General features: G+C 35.4%; 1 protein-coding gene across 1 annotated transcript in view; it reads left to right on the top strand.

The window, feature by feature from the left end:
- The window catches only part of WASHC4 (WASH complex subunit 4), a 52,659-nt gene that overhangs the window by 6,799 nt on the left and 27,418 nt on the right, over positions 1–18,442 (top strand). The window contains exons 7-15 of the mRNA XM_090272577.1: positions 2,171–2,253; positions 4,471–4,513; positions 6,731–6,834; positions 7,377–7,497; positions 9,159–9,282; positions 9,387–9,514; positions 10,786–10,946; positions 13,003–13,129; positions 17,340–17,465. Of these exons, the coding sequence (XP_090128703.1) occupies positions 2,171–2,253; positions 4,471–4,513; positions 6,731–6,834; positions 7,377–7,497; positions 9,159–9,282; positions 9,387–9,514; positions 10,786–10,946; positions 13,003–13,129; positions 17,340–17,465 (1,017 nt within the window). The remainder of the gene's footprint in view (positions 1–2,170; positions 2,254–4,470; positions 4,514–6,730; positions 6,835–7,376; positions 7,498–9,158; positions 9,283–9,386; positions 9,515–10,785; positions 10,947–13,002; positions 13,130–17,339; positions 17,466–18,442) is intronic.

Genomic DNA, 18,442 nt, shown 5'->3' with positions numbered 1-18,442 from the left:
GTTTTAATTATTCTAGGACTTTTGGTTTAATTTTTTTCAAAAGAGTGAAATAACTTCTCTTTCTCACCTATTCATTGTAAAAGCAATGCTTGTACAAAATGACAAAAGCAAAAATTGGAGATGAGGTAAAAATACCCATAATTCTACCTACCTTCTGATTGTTGGGTATAACATGATTATTTCATTGAATTAAGCATGCTAATGTATTGTTCAGATCTTTTATACCTTTAGTTCTTTTTATTGGTCTACTTGACCTAATTCGAGAGCATTTTGTTTAAGGTATCCTCTGTTATGGCATGGGTCAGTCAGGGTCCAGCCTAGAAAATGATTCACACAAGATACTTCAAAGAGGAGGTTTAGTATAAAAAGCTGGTTACATAAGAGTTGGAGGGCTGAAACAAAAGAGAACAGTGAGGTGATCCAGAGAAGCAGGTATCACCTCTACATCTAGGGGGAAAAAGGGAAGAGGTTGGGGTTGCCAGAACCTGGGAGCTTGGAAGAGGAGGCCCCTGGAATTAACACTTACGCCTCTGAGGGGTAGGGCTGCCTGGCTGCTGCTGGTGCCTCTGAGGGGGCAGTACCAGGCTGGCTCTGTAGTGGGGCGAGAAGCTGGAGGCTGGAGCAGTCTGCAGTGTGGGGTGAGCTACTCCTGCCTGGCTTACGTTGATAAAAAACAGGAAGAAATAGGATGTGTTTTCCTGCCCTCTAGTCTCCTTTTAGTGCCATCTGTTGGCAGAACCTAAGCCTGTGGGCAGGCGTCTTAAAAAAATGTAATTTGTACAGTCCCAGCATTGTGTCAGTTTCTCCCCCTGGTTTTATCAAATTTTACAGTTTTTATTTTGAAGGTACTTTATTTGGTGCATAAAAGTTTAGAACTGTTAATAATTGAACCTTTTATCATTATGTATATTAATATATAATTACAAAATATATTTTGTGTTTATATAGTAATTATAGTTTTATTAACAGTCTGTTTTGTCTGATATTAATATTGCTGTACCCCAGCTCTGTTCGAGTTAACCTTTTCTTGATTTATTTCTCTTCATTCTTTCAATCATTCAGTGTCATTATGTTTTGTTTCTTTAAAACTGCATATATCTGGATTTTGATTTTTTTATGCGATCTGAAAATCTTTGTTTTTTAATTGGCTAATTTATTCTAGTTCTGTCATATAGTCTATTATATATCTGGATTTGTTTCTGCCTTTTTATTTTGTGCTGATAATCTTGCATTTTTCTGTTATTTTCTCTGCTCTTATCAAACCTTTAGAAATTTAATAAGAAATGTAAAACTAGAGCTGTTAAGTAAAATTGAAAAGCATTATTTTCATTTTAAAAAATGTTAAGTTGTTTTTAGATCTCACTGACGGCCATATAAAATTTCATTTTTAAACATTCAATGAATGTTTTATAAGCGTAGCATATATTACAAACCGTTTTTGGTGCTGGGGATACAGCAGTGCACAAAACCAGCAGAAATCCCTGCCCTCGTAGAATGTAAAATTTAGAACAGCATAGATTTAATTAGGTTTTAAGTATGTTAGGATATAAACTGTTTCTACAGGTTTAAAAGTTGAGAGCTTCCGAAAAAATTTTAGGAGGTATGGGACATAGTATATGCAATTTAGTTATTTACCCACAAACATATTCCTGGGGTAACTAATAATTCACTTGCTGTGTGCCAAGTCTGTTTATAAATAAAGGTAAACATTTGAAGTTATGTCAGTGATTTCTGGAGACCCCTTGCCCCTCATTGTCATACTTTGTAAAGCTGGCAGCTTTTGTGCTTTTCTTCATTCAGATGTTCATTCATTTATTCATCTGATAGGATAAATTTATTGAGAAGCAGTTGAGGGTTAGCCACTGCGCAAGGCATTGGATATTCAAAGAAGGAATGAGATGGTCTTTGTCATTTCGGAATTACACGAGTGAAACATAAGACTTAAAATAGAAGTATGAATGAAATGTGGGGGCAGAGAGGTAGAAATGACCTTGGGATGCAGGGTGAGTTAAGAATTGATTGCTTGAGGGATGCTTGAAGTTGGCTGTAGGTTAACTAGAGTTCTTATTGGAAAACTATTTTATTTTTGTTTAACATTGTTACCCTAAAATTCAGAAATGGTGACATTTAGAAAACAACTTTGTAACATATACCCAACTTGTCATTTCAGGAACTGTCTTGTTTTGTTACGAGGTGCTATGAAGTGGTGATGAATGTAGTCCATCAGTTGGCTGCCCTCTATATCAGTAACAAGTAATGGATTTTAGAAATATTTTTGCATTTACAATAGAAATACAGGAAATGTTTTTCTAAAACTAGCTAATTACCTGCAGTAGTTTTTTGTTTGTTCACTGATTCATTCCTTCATTCACTTATTCAGCATTCTTTAAACACTCATGCTATTTCAAATTCTACTTGATGTGTTTAATAAAAAGAGATAGGTTAATGAGTCACAGTTTCTACCATGGTAAATGAACCCATTATCTGCCTGAATGAGAATGTGGACAGAATAATCATAAAGAAATTTGATTATGTAGAAAAAGCCTTACATACCATTTCTCTCTTATTATTCCTTTCCTCCTCTACATTGAAGGTTCCCTGGCTCATTAGAATCACATGAGACTTTTCTTAAACTGCAGAATCTTTGGGAGTGGGGTTAGGGAATCTATATTTTTAAAATTTTGTGTATAATTCTAGGGATCTTTCAAGTTTGGGGACTACTGCCCTGAATTCAAGAAATGATCACATTTTCATGAGAGTTCTTACTATTATTATTACAAAGTAATTATCTTGCATGATTAATAGTTTATACTAAAAATTTTCCCCTCTTCCTATAGTCATGCGATGCATAATGACATTTCAGTTACCTGTGGATCGCATGGATGATGGTGGTCCCATAAGATTATAATGGAGCTGAAAAAGTCCTATCACCTAGTGATGTGACCATAGTAACATCGTAGCACAATGCATTACACCAATATTTACCATTGTGTTGCAGTTGCCTACAGTATTCAATATAGTAACATCCTAGGTTTGTAGCTTAGGAGCTGTAGGGGAACAGAATTTGTCACTCCAAGATATGTCTGTTAGGCATAAGGATTATTTTAGAAAAGAGACAAGGGAGAAGCTCTGAAAACCAAGTTGAAGTCAAGTAAATGTCTTTATAAAAAGACATTTACATTTGTAAGGGAAATCTTTATTTCTAAAAGTGTCTCCCTGTATTAAAATAAAATCTTATAGGGATGTGTCAGTCATGAGCCCGAGGGTAGAGGGAAAATTATTTTTCCTCCTTTACAGAGAAATAGGCTATAACATACAGCCTAGGTGTATAGCATCTAGGTTTGCGTAAGTGCACTCTGTGATGTTTGCATGATGATGAAGTCCCCTAACGGTGCGTTTCTCAGACCGTATCCCTGTGGTTAAGCCGTACATATATTTAATGAAACTTTACAATAGCTTTGTTTAGGTTTATGACTAGGGATTCTCAATTATGAGAAGCGATGACTGAGGCGCAGAGGAATTACTTTGCCAGGATTCCATAGCTATATAGGTACTGTTTTTGTTCACCAGTCCATTCATTTTTGTTCTTACATACCGTGCTACATCCTGATTCTCTTACAACTGGAAGGCAGTGTTGACTGTTTCTCATTCTCCTGTTTACCCCTCACTCAGGTATTATGTTCTGTCCTTTCACTGAAACTCTCATGGCACAAGGGAAAAGAGCATAGCTCCCCCAACCCAGGCAGTGCCTGGTGTGTAATTCAGTACCTGGTGTGTAAATCCCCCCCCCCACCCCTGCCCAAGAAAGATGAAATTTATTTGATGGTGTATTTAATTTTAAAATATCCTGTCTTGTGGACTATATGTGCTTTGATATGTAAGTACTGTTTCAAATTACTTACTGTTGAATAAATTGAATCTCTAGGAAGTAAAATTGAATTATTTGGGGGCTTTTTGGTTTTGGTATTATCCTAGTTGTATGCACTGTTTTTCAGTCAGGATGACAACTCAAATAAATCTGACTGAGGAGAACACTAGTTCCCAAGTGCCACCCAGGGTAGGATAACAAAGATTCTAGTTGGGAATTGGGAAATTCTGCTAGTTTAGAAAGAAACGAATGTCAGTTCTGTTTTTCTTTCCCTTCCTTCCTCCCCCCCAAGCTAGATCCTTTAGTATTAAGTGGCTGAGGATATACATGGACCACATATTGTCATATCTCTGTCCCCTGAGTCAGGTATAGGCAAGGATAGCCCAGATTCTGTTATGTGCAAGTTAGTTCCCTTCTTGGGAAAGTGGAATATGGTAGTAATTCCTTGGATCTCTTAAATTTTATGGACAGTAAGCCAAAATAAAGATAAATTCATATTAAAATCATCAGAGCTCTTGCTGCTATGTATTCTCCTTAAAATAAAAATGAACTATGACAAAAAAAAGATATATTTTTTTAACTTGGGTATTATTTTGTTATAGGGTTGCACCCAAAATTATAGAGACAACTGGAGTTCATTTTCAGGTAAAAGTAATTTAACTTGATCTGTAAAACTAATTTTTACTGTATAGGTGTACTCCACTTCTAGAACATGGTTTCGCTCTAACACAGAGAATTGGGGAACACCCCCCCTCACCCCTCCCCCCCACAGTATAGCACAATACTTCTATACCACGGTTTTGCTCTAACACGGTTAGAGAATTGGGTAAAATTCCTGTATTATGTGAAATTAGGGAAATCCCTGTACAATACTGAATGTGAGAACATTTTGGGCTGTATTAATCTAATAAACTCATCCATCAAAGAAATAAAACCGACAACATTAAATGCTTTTTGGAAAAATATATGGCTGGTGTTGATTCAAAGTGAAAATCTAATCGAGCCAGCAGAAAACAGGATGGATGCAATAGTACAACTTGCTAAGTCTTTAGGAGGGGAAGGTTTTGACAATATGACTGTAGAAGATATCTAAGAATTGCTGGTAGGAGAGGAAACTGATGAAGCAGTTTTAGTGGAAATGACATCTGGGATGTGCCAAGAAAACTAAGGGAACAATAGCACTAATGAGAACGAAGAAGTTAAACAGTTTACTCTAAAAAGCATAAAGGCCTAGACTTAGCCCAGCAGTTAGTCTTATTTCTTTTCTTTTTTTTTAAAGTATATTTTATTGATTTTGTTGTTAAAATAGTTCCAATATTTTCCCCCTTTGCTCCCCTCTGCCCAGTACCCCACTTCCCCCAGCAATCCCACCCCCCTTAGTTCATGTCCATGAGTCGTGCATATAAGTTCTTTGGCTTCACCCTTTCTATGTTCTTTTTTTTTTAATTAATTAATTTTTATAACAATAAAAAATAACAATTCCCCCCTCTCAGACTTAAGACCCTTTATAATCTTATCAAGGACAATGGGTGAAGGTCTCATGCTCCTCTAGTTGCTTCAAGCTGGACATGGTCATCGTCCTACCTACCCTTGGGTCCAGAAATCCCTAATAAGAGTGGGGGTGTGGACGGGAGGGTGGCCTTCCCACATGGGGAAGGATCGTGCAGACTCTAGGTCAGTGGGCTGTCCCCGGACAACGGCATGCTTGGTTTAACAGGCTGGCATCCTTGTTGTATTCCAGCCACTTAGTTCAGCCAAACCGTTGAGTCTCAGGAACCAGCGATGTAGCAGTCGTATTTCTTTTATTTTTATTTTTATTCTTTAGAGAGAGGGGAAAGGAGAAGGAGAGGGAGAGAAACATCACTGTGTGGTTGCCTCTCACTTGCGCCCCCAACTGGGGACCTGACAAGCAACCTAGTAATGTGCCCTGACTGGGAATTGAACCAGCGACACTTGGAGTAGTCGTATTTCTTAAATGCATATCCTTGCACTGAAAGGAGCACGAAGTTTAAGAGAGAACTTCAGAAGTGCTTAGCACCGTATAACGAAATTTATAAAGCTCTCTCAGCTAAAAGCCAGCCATCTAAAATAACAGATTTTTTGCAAAAAGTAGAGCATAGAAATCAAGATAATGCTGAAGAAATTTCAGAGGATGAGGATATCTTGTCAAAAAGAAAACACATTCAGTTAACGGAGCTTAGTAGTGATGACGAAGAAACATTACTTAATTCATATTAATATTTAATACTTTTGATGAAAATTGCTTTAATAAAGATATTTTTCTTAATTATAAAATATAATAATGTTTTTTTAATTTTTGGAATCTAACCTCCTTTTGTACTAGTTCTTTGTTTCGTATAATATGGATTCACATAAGACGGCATTTGTTAGGAACCTGACAACTGTGTTATATGCGGGGGGTGGGGGTGCGGCTACCTGTATTTTACTTTTGGAGTTTGTATGATTGGGGAGTACAACAATTATAGTAAGAGTCTTAAAGGATCATTTTTTGAATTTGTTCTCTTTCATCTGTGAAGCTGATGAGGCGTTACTGACCCACCAGGAACTCTTAGTTTTTCCCGGTAGCGGCCCAATGCAGATTCTCCATGTGGTGTGTTTGGAGAATGAAACGAATCTGCAGTATCACAATTGAGGATGAGATATTGGGCAAAGAGTTTCTCTATTTAAAGTTAGTTATTTCCACCTGAGGATTAGTAGTTTCATCTGTAGTTTAATAAACTGATTTACTCATTGCTTTAACTAATTCAGTAATTAGCTTAAATATGTTTAACTTTAAAGATCCACATGAAGCTTAACTTCTAACTAGTGATTAAATGGTAATCATTAAAGGTTTTTTGACAGACTATGTATGAGCACTTGGGAGAGCTGCTTACAATTTTGCTTACCCTGGATGAAATTATTGATAATCACATCACATTAAAAGACCACTGGACTATGTATAAAAGGTGAGCCAATTAAAATATTCTCTTTAGTAAAAAATAAACAAAACAGTGCAGAGCCTTTTAAAAGATGTGGAAAGAATCTTATGTCAAATGTTTTTGTGAAGATTCTAATCATTCTTTAATTTCAGGTTGGTTTGTTTGAGAGTATAATATACTTGTATAAAGCATCCTAATTCTTGACTGCCTTAGGAGTCAGATTTTTTTTTTCCTTTGGTTCTATTCAAAGGACAGTTGTTTTTCCCTGAGTTTGGTTTTATTTTGTTGTATATTCCAAGCCTTTCTTTTTTGAGCCGAGGCATTTTATTTTAATCAAATCTATAAGGTTACTGAATGCCTGGATTCTAAAGAGCACCAGGTGTCTGAATTTAAGATGATATAAAAAGGCATGATTAGAAAATTTAATGTATTCGGGGTTTTTTTAATTCAGATTTTCAATATATAGAACCAAACAAAAAATACAAATACAAAATTTTGATTTCTGGGGAAAATTTTAATTTAAAAATTCATTAGGCAGACTTATGGTCTTTCTTATACTCTTCTACAAGGTTACTGAAATCTGTCCATCACAATCCTTCAAAATTTGGAATTCAGGAAGAAAAACTAAAGCCATTTGAAAAGTTCTTGCTGAAGCTAGAAGGGCAGTTACTTGATGGAATGATATTTCAGGTACGAGAGCTGTATCAGGGTTTACTAAGTGGGCTTCTATTAGTTGACGTAGTTCAGAATTATGGTAGGATATTTCTATAGCATACTGTTGTATATATTTTTCTTTAAAAGTGCTCTGTCTTAAAACATTGTTGGTCTGCTAACATAATTATTTCAGTATCTAATAGCAAACAAAATTAATGTACTAGTTATATTTGGGATGAGGGTTTTTGGTTTTAGTATGTAAAAAGATAAAGCTATGCAAGGAGTAAGATTAAGCAGTTAAGTATTGTTTTCATTGTTAACCTCTAGAGTTAAGTTTGTGAGGCTACTTCTTATAAGTCTCTAATTCTTCTGAGGCTCAGAGAGTATGATTTTGATATGCACAGTCCAGGGAGCTTCTGACAACATGTGGCTATTTAAATTTAAATTAATTAAAATAAAAAGTTCATTTCCTCTGCCACACTGACAACATTCAAATGCTTAATAGCCACATGTAATTTAGTCATCACACTGTACACCTTAAACTTACATATATTTTATGTTGATAATATCTCAGTAAGGCTGGGAGGAAAAATAGCCAGGTATAGTTTGTGGTCAGCTGTTGGCATCAGATGACGCAGTTGTGAACAGTGCCATCCTCACAGGAAGTCCTATTGAACAGGAATGCTTTGGGTCGTATCTGCCAGAAATTGCATTATATTCCATGTAACATCTGCTTCAAGGTTACCTTTGATTTATATTTTACACAATTGCAATTTTAACAGATTCATCCCAACTCTTGTTTATATCAGTGTAACTTTTAATCCCTTAGATTTAGAAGGCAGTTTTTTTTTTTGTCAGTGATTCTTTTTTCAGAAGACATTTCTACACATGCTCTAATAAAGAGCTAGGAAAGTAATTATAAACAGAAAAAGTAAACCCTATTTTTAAAAGTGCAAAGTAAATAATAAAACATGTTTTCCAGTGCTTCGTCAGATAAGTCTTATACATCACTGAGTATATCTCTTCATATTGAATTATAAATTTTTGGTTTAGTTTTATTTTGCATAACTGGTACTCAAATATATATGAGCATTTTCCATTCAAAAGGATTTAGATAGTAGATTAAGGTAAAAACCTGAACTACAGTGCTAGTAAAATTTAAATGATGATTTTGTTCATTACGTTCCACTTATAGGTGAGATAATGTGGTATTTGTCTTTCACTGCCTGGCTTATTTCACTTAGCATAATATTCTCCAGTTCCATCCATGCTGTCACAAAGGGTAGGAGTTCCTTCTTTCTTTCTGCTGCGTAGTATCCCATGATATAAATGTACCAGTTTTTTTGATCCACTCATTTACTGATGGGCACTTGGCTATTGTAAATAACGCTGCTACGAACATTGGGGTGCATAGGTTCTTTTGAATGGGTGTTCCATTTTTAGTTTTTTGAGGAAATTCCATACTGTTTTCCATAGTGGCTGTACCAGTCTGCATTCCCACCAGCAGTGCACTAGGGTTTCCTTTTCTCTGCATCCTCACCATGGGGAGAACAATGGGGGGAAAACTGGGACAACTGTAATTGAACAACAATAGAATTTTAAAAAATTAAAATGATGAATGTAGCTGTTCATCACACACTACTTAAATTTAATAGATTATTATTGAGAGTCTAAATTTCTCTTTGTTTCCTTTCTAGGCCTGTATAGAGCAGCAGTTTGATTCCCTTAATGGGGGTGTATCTGTGTCAAAAAATAGCACTTTTGCAGAAGAATTTGCACATAGTATTCGCTCAATTTTTGCAAATGTAGAAGCCAGACTTGGTAATGTAAAGTGCATTCTTTGTTTTTTGTTTATAAAGTTTGCATTTCCTTGAAAGTAGAATTTTAAACATATCTGTTCTGCTTTTCTCTCATCATTTTATAAGGAGAACCTTCTGAAATTGACCAGAGAGACAAGTATGTTGGAATTTGTGGACTCTTTGTACTACACTTCCAAATTTTTCGAACTATTGATAAAAAATTTTATAAGTCTTTATTGGACATTTGTAAGAAGGTAAGAACTTGTAACTTTATTTTTTTTTAGTTCAAGTAGATGAGAGATTTTGAATAAAAGTAAATATTTTTAAATGTATTCTAAAAATTAAATAATTTTTGTAATAATTACAAAAATTCAGTGATTAAAAAAAAACCCAGCATTCTAGAAATAAGTAATATAGTAAATGAAAATGCCTTATAATTCTACATAATATACATACATATTAGTTGTGGTTTTTCCAGAATTTTTCCTATACAATAACTCTCTATTACTACTTTATTCTCTTTCTCTCCCTTCTGTTGCCTCTTATTCTCATTATCAAAGTAGAAATTAAAACTAAAATTTTTTTACATCCTTGCTGTTTTCATGATGTGGTACCTGATTTAAAAATTGTAAATTTAGCCCTGGCCAGTGTGGCTCAGTTGGTAAGAGCATCATCCCATAATTGAAAAGTTGTGGGGTTTGATTCCTGGTCAGGCACATACCTAGGTTGTGGGTCTGATTCCTGGTCCAAGTGTGTGCAATTGCAAGTCCAGGCACGTACAGAAGGCAACCAATCAATGTTTCTCTCACACATTGATGTTTCCCTTGTTCTCCCTTTCTTTCTTCTTAAAAGCAATTAAAAAAGAAAATGTCTGGCCCTGGCTGATGTGGCTCAGTGGATTGAGTGCTGCCCTGCAGACCAGAGGGTCGCTGGGTAAATTCCCAGTCAGGGCACATGCCTGGGTGGTGGGCCAGGTCCTGGTTGGGGGCGTGTGAGAGGCAACCACACATTGATGTTTCTCTCCCTCTCTTTCTCCTTCCCTTCCCCTCTCTCTAAAACTAACTAAATAAAAAATCTTTAAAAAAAAAATGCCCTTGGGTGAGGACAAAATAAGAAATTCAAAATTTTAGTTTGTGTGAAGAATCAAGTGATATGTCACCATGAGATCCCAGCCGTCTTGGGTATTTATCTTTATTTTTTCACTAATAATAGAGCAAAAGTGAAGGTCATGAGGATTTCCATTTGATTTTTTTGCATAATTTATTCATCTTAAGATCCATGAGCGTGTGTGTATGTGTGCACATGTGTTGTTTAACATTTAGGCAGAATAAAATTATTGGCATGCTCTATACCAGATATAGGAATGCCTTAACTCCCACAGTAAGATAATTTGTGTCGTATTCTATAAAGTATTTTTTCATGGTTACTTTTTCTTGAAATAAATTGTCTTCCATTATGTATTGTAGAACTATTAAACAACTTATTGCATTTAATGATTTGTTTCTTCTTACCGTTACTGTTTCAGGTACCAGCCATCACGCTAACTGCTAATATTATTTGGTTTCCTGATAATTTTTTGATCCAGAAAATACCAGCGGCTGCCAAACTTCTAGACAGAAAAAGTCTTCAAGCCATTAAAATACACAGAGATACTTTCCTACAGCAGAAAGCTCAGTCACTTACCAAGTAGGTTTAAGAATTACCCATGATGAAAATATTTAGATATTTTAAATTTTCAAATCTTATACTGATTCTTAATATATGTAAAGCATTTGAATTATAAAATCTAGCATACTTATTTATTACCAGAGAAAAGATTGGGCATTCTCTAGGAGATTTATTTTCTAGGAGTTTTATTTGTTTTGTTTTTAGGCTTAAACTCAATTAAAGATTTAGGCAAATTATACTTTTTGGAGATGTATTTGTGTGTGTGTATGTATTTATATACATATATACACGTGTACATATATATGTACACGTGTACATATAATTTTTATCAGGTGCATTAAATAGTTTTTGGTTAAAGTGAAGTCTACAGTAGATGTCATTAAAACATTTTGTGTCTGTGATTTAATGTTGATTTTTGGAGGAATTGACTTTAATTTTATGCAGTCCTTTATTTTTATGAAAGTAATATATGTATACATTTAAAAAGTTAAAAACCAAAGGTTTAAAGAGAAAAATAATTACACCCTGTACCTTAGTCCTCCCTGAAAGAATGCTTTTAGTTTCTCCTGATATTTACCTCTTAGTTTTCAACTCTTATTTTGTAATTTTCAAATGTACACAAAATAGAGAAAATATTATAAAGAGCTCCAGTGTTCTCATCACCTAGCGTCAACAATTAAATTTACTGCACATTTTTACTTGAATGCAGTGCTAAAATCATATATTGACCTGGGTGAAGATTTTAAGTGAAGTGACACAGGACTCTCCCACTGGCCTATGCTGGACACAGTTTCTCTCTGTGACATATTTAAGATATAATAGGGATACTTTCTGTTGATCTTGACTACTGTGGGAAAATGGGGCCACTGCTACACAGTGGGGAAGAAGTATGACAAATATAGGAGATCCCTTAGAGCATTTCTTAGTTCTCCCGTAATCTGTGATTTAAGTCAGTGAAAAACGACAACTCAAGTCAGGCAGGACTGACTGCGCGTGGCAGGGATTTCAGAGCTCCCTAATACATGCTGAAGCAGAGCTGAGACGGGATAAAGACATAACTTTGGATTTAGATTAAAGAGATGAATTCAATAAGATGGGGAGACTGGGATCAGGTTTAGTAGCAGTAATTTAAAAAAGATGTGGATATTTTCATTATTTGAGGCTTTATATTCTGTAACAGTGTGATGCAGTTGCTTAAAAACGCCAACCTCATGTGGTTAATGTGAGGATTGAACTAGTTAATTTGTGTGAAGTGCTTAGAACAGTGATGGGCGCTTGGGAAGCTTTCAATAAATACTGGCTTTTATATTCAGACTCTCGCCACTTCCACTCTCCCGTTCTGGGTCAAGCTGCCCTCGCCTTCTGCACTATCACAGTAGCATCCTGAGTGCTTTCCTTTCAGCACGATTCCCTTTATAGTTGACTTTCCGTGTATCAGCCAATGTAGTGACCCTACTCTCCCAACCCCCAACTCCTATACCTCCCCGAGCTCCTTTTTCTGTTTTTATCCCTGCTCTCTGCTCCACTGACATACGTTGTGCCAGACATACGTTGTTTTAACATGTTTTACATTTGCTGCTTCACTGGGATTTTCTCTTCTTATATATTTGTATGGATAACTCATTCATCCTTAAATCTTTCTCAAAAATCACCTTTTTAAGTGAGCCCACTTTGATCACTGTATTTAAAATTGTACCAGCCATCCCAGTCCTTATCCCTTTCCCTGCTGTATTTTTTTCATAGTACATAAAATTTGACATCTTAGAAAATGTAATTATTGATTTCTTATACAACTCACTTTTCCAGAATGTAAGCTTCATGGGGGTGGGGGTTTTGTCTTTTCTTTAATGCACATTTTTGTTTTCAGTACTGAGAAACAGTGCCTGCCTTATATAGGCATTCAGTAAATATTTGTTGAATGAATGAACTATATATGTATATACGATACCTGTATTTTGAATACCAGAAAGACGAAATGGCTGCTGCAAGGAAATTCTTCATCCCAACCAATACAAAGAAATGGAAGTAAATTTTCTTTACTGTGTTTAGTAACCCCAGTGTTTTCTTTTGTTAGAGATGTACAGTCTTACTACGTCTTTGTGAGCTCATGGATGATGAAAATGGAATCTATTCTATCTAAAGAGCAGAGAATGGATAAATTTGCTGAAGATCTCACCAATAGATGCAATGTTTTTATACAGGTAGTTGCATCCTCTTAGAATATTTTGGGTATCATTTTTTTGTTAATCTAATGTATAGAAGTTACACTTCAAAAAAACTGGAAAGGATAGAAGATATGTTTTTGTTTTTAAAATTGAAATTGATTAGGGTACATTTGGATCTGTGTAACATTATACTTTATTAATTAAGATTTTCTAAAATATGCATATAAATCCTATCTTCTCTTCAAGGTATGCCTTTTTGCTGTATACCATAAGCTTTGATATGTTGTATTTCCATTATCCCTTATATAGTTCCAAATATTTTAAAAATTTTATTGTGATTTCTTTGATCTGTGGCTTATTTGGAAAGATTTATTTTCTAAATATATCAGGATTTCCTAGTTATCTTTTTATTATTGATTTTGGCTATACTGAAATAATGTTTGAAATTTGTTGAGATTTGCATTATGGCCCAGTCTATGATAGCTTTGGTAAACATTTCATGGACGCTTGAAAAGAATGTGTAATTTGTATTTGTAGATTGTAGTGTTCTGTATATGTTAAGTAGGCCATGTTTCTAAATGATTTTGTCTGCATAGCCTACAGTTACTGAGCGAATTTGGTTATGTTCCCCCACTGTTACTGTGGATTTGCCCATTTCTCCTGTAGCTCTGCCAGTTTTGGCTTTATGTATTTTGATACTAAGTGCATAACATTGAGAATTGTTTTATCTTCCTGGTGAATTGAATTATGAAGTATCCCTTTTTTCTCCAGTTGTAGATCTGTTTTGTGTGATTATAACATAGTTATCCCGGTTTTCTTTCAGTTAAGGTTTACATGGTATGTCTTTTTTGATCCTTTTCCTTGCAACCAATTTGGCTCCTGAAATTTAATGTTATAAGCAGCATACCTTTCTCCCCAACCTGATAATCTTAATTTTTTCATTAAACTGTTTTCTATGTATGTTACTACTGATGTATTTGGATCTAAAACTACCATCTGACTAGTTACCTCACTTGTTCTAGGTCCCTTTTCTTTTTTTCTCTTCAGAATTGGAATATATTTTTTTTAGTGGTTACTGTAGAGATTTTAAGATCCATGATCTATTTATTCAACTGCAACATACGTTATTTTTACCATTTTCCAGACAGCGTAAGGACCTTAAATCACTTTAATTCTCTTTATATCCCCTCACTGTGCTGCTGCTGTGTAGTTTCTCTGTATTTTAAACCTCAGGGTATTATTGTTGCTTCTGTTTTTATAGTCAGTGTTTATGTAGATTGACCCACATTTTTATTCATTCTGTTGCTTTTTTTCCTTCCTACATCTCTTCATTCTTCTATTTATGGAATACCTGTTAGAGTTTCATTTAAAATGACTTTCTGTTGATGAGTTATCACAGTTTTTTTCTTAATATGTCTTCATTTTAACTTTCTTTTGCTTTAATATTTATTGTATTTTTTTCCATTACCATTTAGTCCCCTTACACCCCCCTCCCCCCAGCAATCTCCAGACTGTTGTCCATGTCTGTGAGTCCTTTTTCCTTTTTGCGCAGTCTGCTCCTCACCCCCACCCCCACTCCACTAGCTGTCATCCCGTTCTGCATCTATGAGTCTGTCCCCATTCTCCTTATTAGTTCAGTTTGTACACTTGATTCCACATATGAGTGGAATCATATGGTATTTGTCTTCCTCTGACTGGCTTATTTCACTTAGCACAATGTTAACTTCGTTTCTGAAGGTAGTTTTGCTATGTACAGAATTCTAGCTTGGTAGAATTCCTAACACCCCCCCCCCCCCCCCCCCCAGCTTTTGAAAGTGCCATTTTATTGCCTTCTGGCTTCCTTTGTTTTTGTTGAGAAGTCAGCTGTCAGTTTTGTTGCTTTTTCACGTGTGTTTTTTTTTAATTGTTTATAAGATTTACTTTTTGGTTTTTAGCAATATTACTTTGATGCACCCAGGTGTGATTTTCTTTGTGTTTGTTCTGCTTAGGATTTGTACAGCTCCTGGAATTTGTGGAGAATTCTCAGCCATTAATTCTTCAAGTACTATTCTGTTCTGTCTCTTGGTCTGATTTTTTCCATCTATGTTGCTGAGTTCTTAATTTAAATTATTTTACTTATCAGTTGTTTTTAATAGTTTCCAGTTCTCTTCTGGAATAATTTTATTTCCTTCAACATTATTTGGCATAATTATTTGTAGCTCTTATCTAATAATTTCATTATCTGGATATTTCTATTAGCTATTGTTATCTTGTTTTTGGATATGCCATCTTTTTGTATGCCTGGTTATTTTCTGTGGTGTTACACATTATATATGAAAAATTATAGATATAATTTGAGGGTCTGGATACTGTTTTTATTCCTCCAGAGAGGTTTTATCTTCTGGTACACATCTAGGCTAGGACAGCTAGTAATACAGGCCATCTCAACCCAATCATACATGGAGGTGATTGAAGTGGAACCTAATCCTCTGATGGCTGTTTTTTTCTAGTTCACCCCTACTTTTTAGGGAGTACTTTTTTAGGATACCAACCCAGAGCCTAATGGTTTACTGGGACCCCCCATTTTCTCCTTATGGGCTATGAACTCTTATTTTTATTCCCTCTCCCTTCCCATGAGCTATTGAAAGATAACGCTTGGCCTCTGCCTTTATTTTCCTGTGGAAGGGAAAGCAGCCTCAACTGTCAAGCTTACTTCTCTTGGGTTCTGTCTTCTCCCAGAGCTTGGCCTTATATTTCCTTATTTTCTTGATAGCTTTAATGCCTTCCAAGAGGTTTAAAAAAAAAACATTTTGCCCAGATTTTCTAGTTGTCAGCGGGATGGTTAGTCCAAATTACTTATTCTGTTGTTAACAGAAACGGACCCCAGACACACACACCCCAAATATAGATTTTTAAAGTACTGTACATTCTTCGTGTATATCCTTCACAAATTATTGACCGTCTATCTGGGAATGGTGTGATATCAGTATCTTCTTTCCCCCCAAAAGAGACTCCCCCCGTTTTTCTGCCTGCCTTAGAGTTACACTTTCCCTATTCCTTGTTTCTGCTTCGTAACCTTCCCCAGTGCGCGCTAGGGCAGAGTCTGGTGTTACAGTCCTGTAGCTGACGAGGTAAGGCTGTGGCTCTTTCCTGCATGAATACCCCAAGCTTTGGTCTGATGGCCAACTTTCTTAGGATGCTACCCTTTCGTTTCTGAATTCTCTTAACTTAGCACATGTCTTTACCACAGAGCTATTACTGGTTCAGAGAAATTCCCACCCCACACTGAGTCAGCCACTGGTACTGATGGGAGAGTACTTGATCTCGCACATGTGGAAGGGCAGGAGGCAGAGGCTGAGAATAACTCACATAGAGCTTCAGCCCCTGCTCCTTGGAAATGTCCACAGTGGTATAGTTCAGGTTCATTTGTAACCTGTAAGTGTGTCTTTCTTGGTCCTTTATCAACTCAGTGAGTCTCCACCATTATCTTTGTGTTCCTATGTCCTCTTTGGATCTAAATTAAAAAAATATTTTAGAGGTAATATTATTTGTACTATTTTCTTATTCTCTACTGTTTCCCTGGGTTTATTAGCACTTAATTTTTTTTTTTTTTTTTTAAACCTCACAAGACCTGTGTGCTTCCTTCATGAACAGAAGGGTAGGAGAGAATCTGTTCTTACTGGACTGGAAGGAGAGAAAGTCTGATTAGCTCCAGCATAGGCAGGGAACATGGTAGCAGGTGGATTGGGTATTGGCCTAGGTGAAAGTAAAGAGGGAATTGACCTGGAATGGAGAAATGCATTTATGTTTATGTATTGGCCGGAGAGCACTCTCTTTTTAAAATTCCTAGTTACTTACAGTCCTCAATTTCTTGTCTCAAGCTGTACACAGATAGGAGTCTTTATCTTCTTGCTTGACAGATACGAATGAATAGATATCTTCCTGACATCCAAATAATTTTTCCGAAGTTTTTTTTTTTAATGTAAGGATTCTTTAACCGTGATTATACACTATAATTTCAGCAGCACTCAACTTCTGGTATGTGATAGATGAAAAAAACTTTTAAGGGCTGCTTTGAAACTTAACCACAATGTGTAACAGTGTGTGAGGAAGAGTATTTCAAAATTCTAAGAGATGACTTTAAAATGAACTTTAGAAACACTAGTTATTGGTAAGTTGGGAAATAATTATTACATAGAGATTGAAATTGTGAAGAAATGAAATATTTTCTTGTGATTATAATCATTGTTTTATTTTATTTTTATAGGGCTTCTTATATGCATATAGTATTAGTACCATTATTAAAACCACAATGAATCTTTACATGTCCATGCAAAAGCCAATGACCAAAACCTCTGTTAAGGCATTATGCAGGCTTGTTGAACTTCTCAAGGTAGGTTTTAGATTGTTTTACTTTGCCATTATAATTTAGAAATGACCGGGCTTAAATTAAGATGCTCTTTTAAGGTTTGGCTTTCTGATTATATGAGAATAAAAAATTTGGGGAAAGCGTACTTCTCTCAGCTGGATAAAGGAACTAACATTCTATGCATGGCTAATATATTTAAACTATATTAAAGGTTAACATGTAGTGAGACAGAAAAGAAAGAAAACGAAAAGTTTAGCCTAAGTATTAGTGAAAATTTACTCATGGAAGTTTTAAGTACATTGTATGAGGTAAAAAGATTATATCCTTGTAGCATTGGCTGTTATTTTGTGGTTTTCAAATACCTATGAAGCTAGTCAACATGAGGCTTTTGTGTGTGTGTGTATGATTTAGAGAAAGTGCTGTAACAAAGTGCTATAATCTTGTGATATGAATAGGTAGGTACTTGTAGGAGTGGTCAAATAAATTAAGAACCAGAGTGTACTTCTGGATATATGGTAAAATATTTCTTAGCATATTCTATATAAATAAAAAAATAAAAGCCCCTCTAAGCAGGAGAGCCTACTTAACCTTTTTGAAACATTGAAATTCAGGCCCTGGCTGGTGTGGCTCAGTTGGTTGAGCACCACCCAGTGAACCAAAAGGTCATTGGTTCGATTCCTGGTCGGGGCCCGTGCCTGGGTTACAGGCCAGTTCCCCGTTGGGGGCCTGTGGGTGACAACTGATCAGTGTTTCTGTCCCTCTCTCTCTTTCTCTTCTAAGTAAAAGTAAGTAAAAATTAAAATTAAGATTTGTTAGCAAATTGCTGCTAATAACAGCTTTTAGATTTGCTTAGGTTACAGAGTTTTTTTGAAATTGTGCCTTTAGATTTTTATCCTTTTTTCTTTAACATGTGTTATCAGTTGTATTTAATTTTTAAGAGATATAAATACAAAAGTGCATATATATGTGTGTATATGCATGTATACATATCAAATATATCA

This window comes from Furipterus horrens, unplaced genomic scaffold (assembly GCF_987537825.1).
Source record: "Furipterus horrens unplaced genomic scaffold, mFurHor1.1.pri manual_scaffold_4, whole genome shotgun sequence".
Classification (NCBI taxonomy): Eukaryota; Metazoa; Chordata; class Mammalia; order Chiroptera; family Furipteridae; genus Furipterus; species Furipterus horrens.
This window is presented reverse-complemented; position numbering and strand designations above follow the sequence as displayed.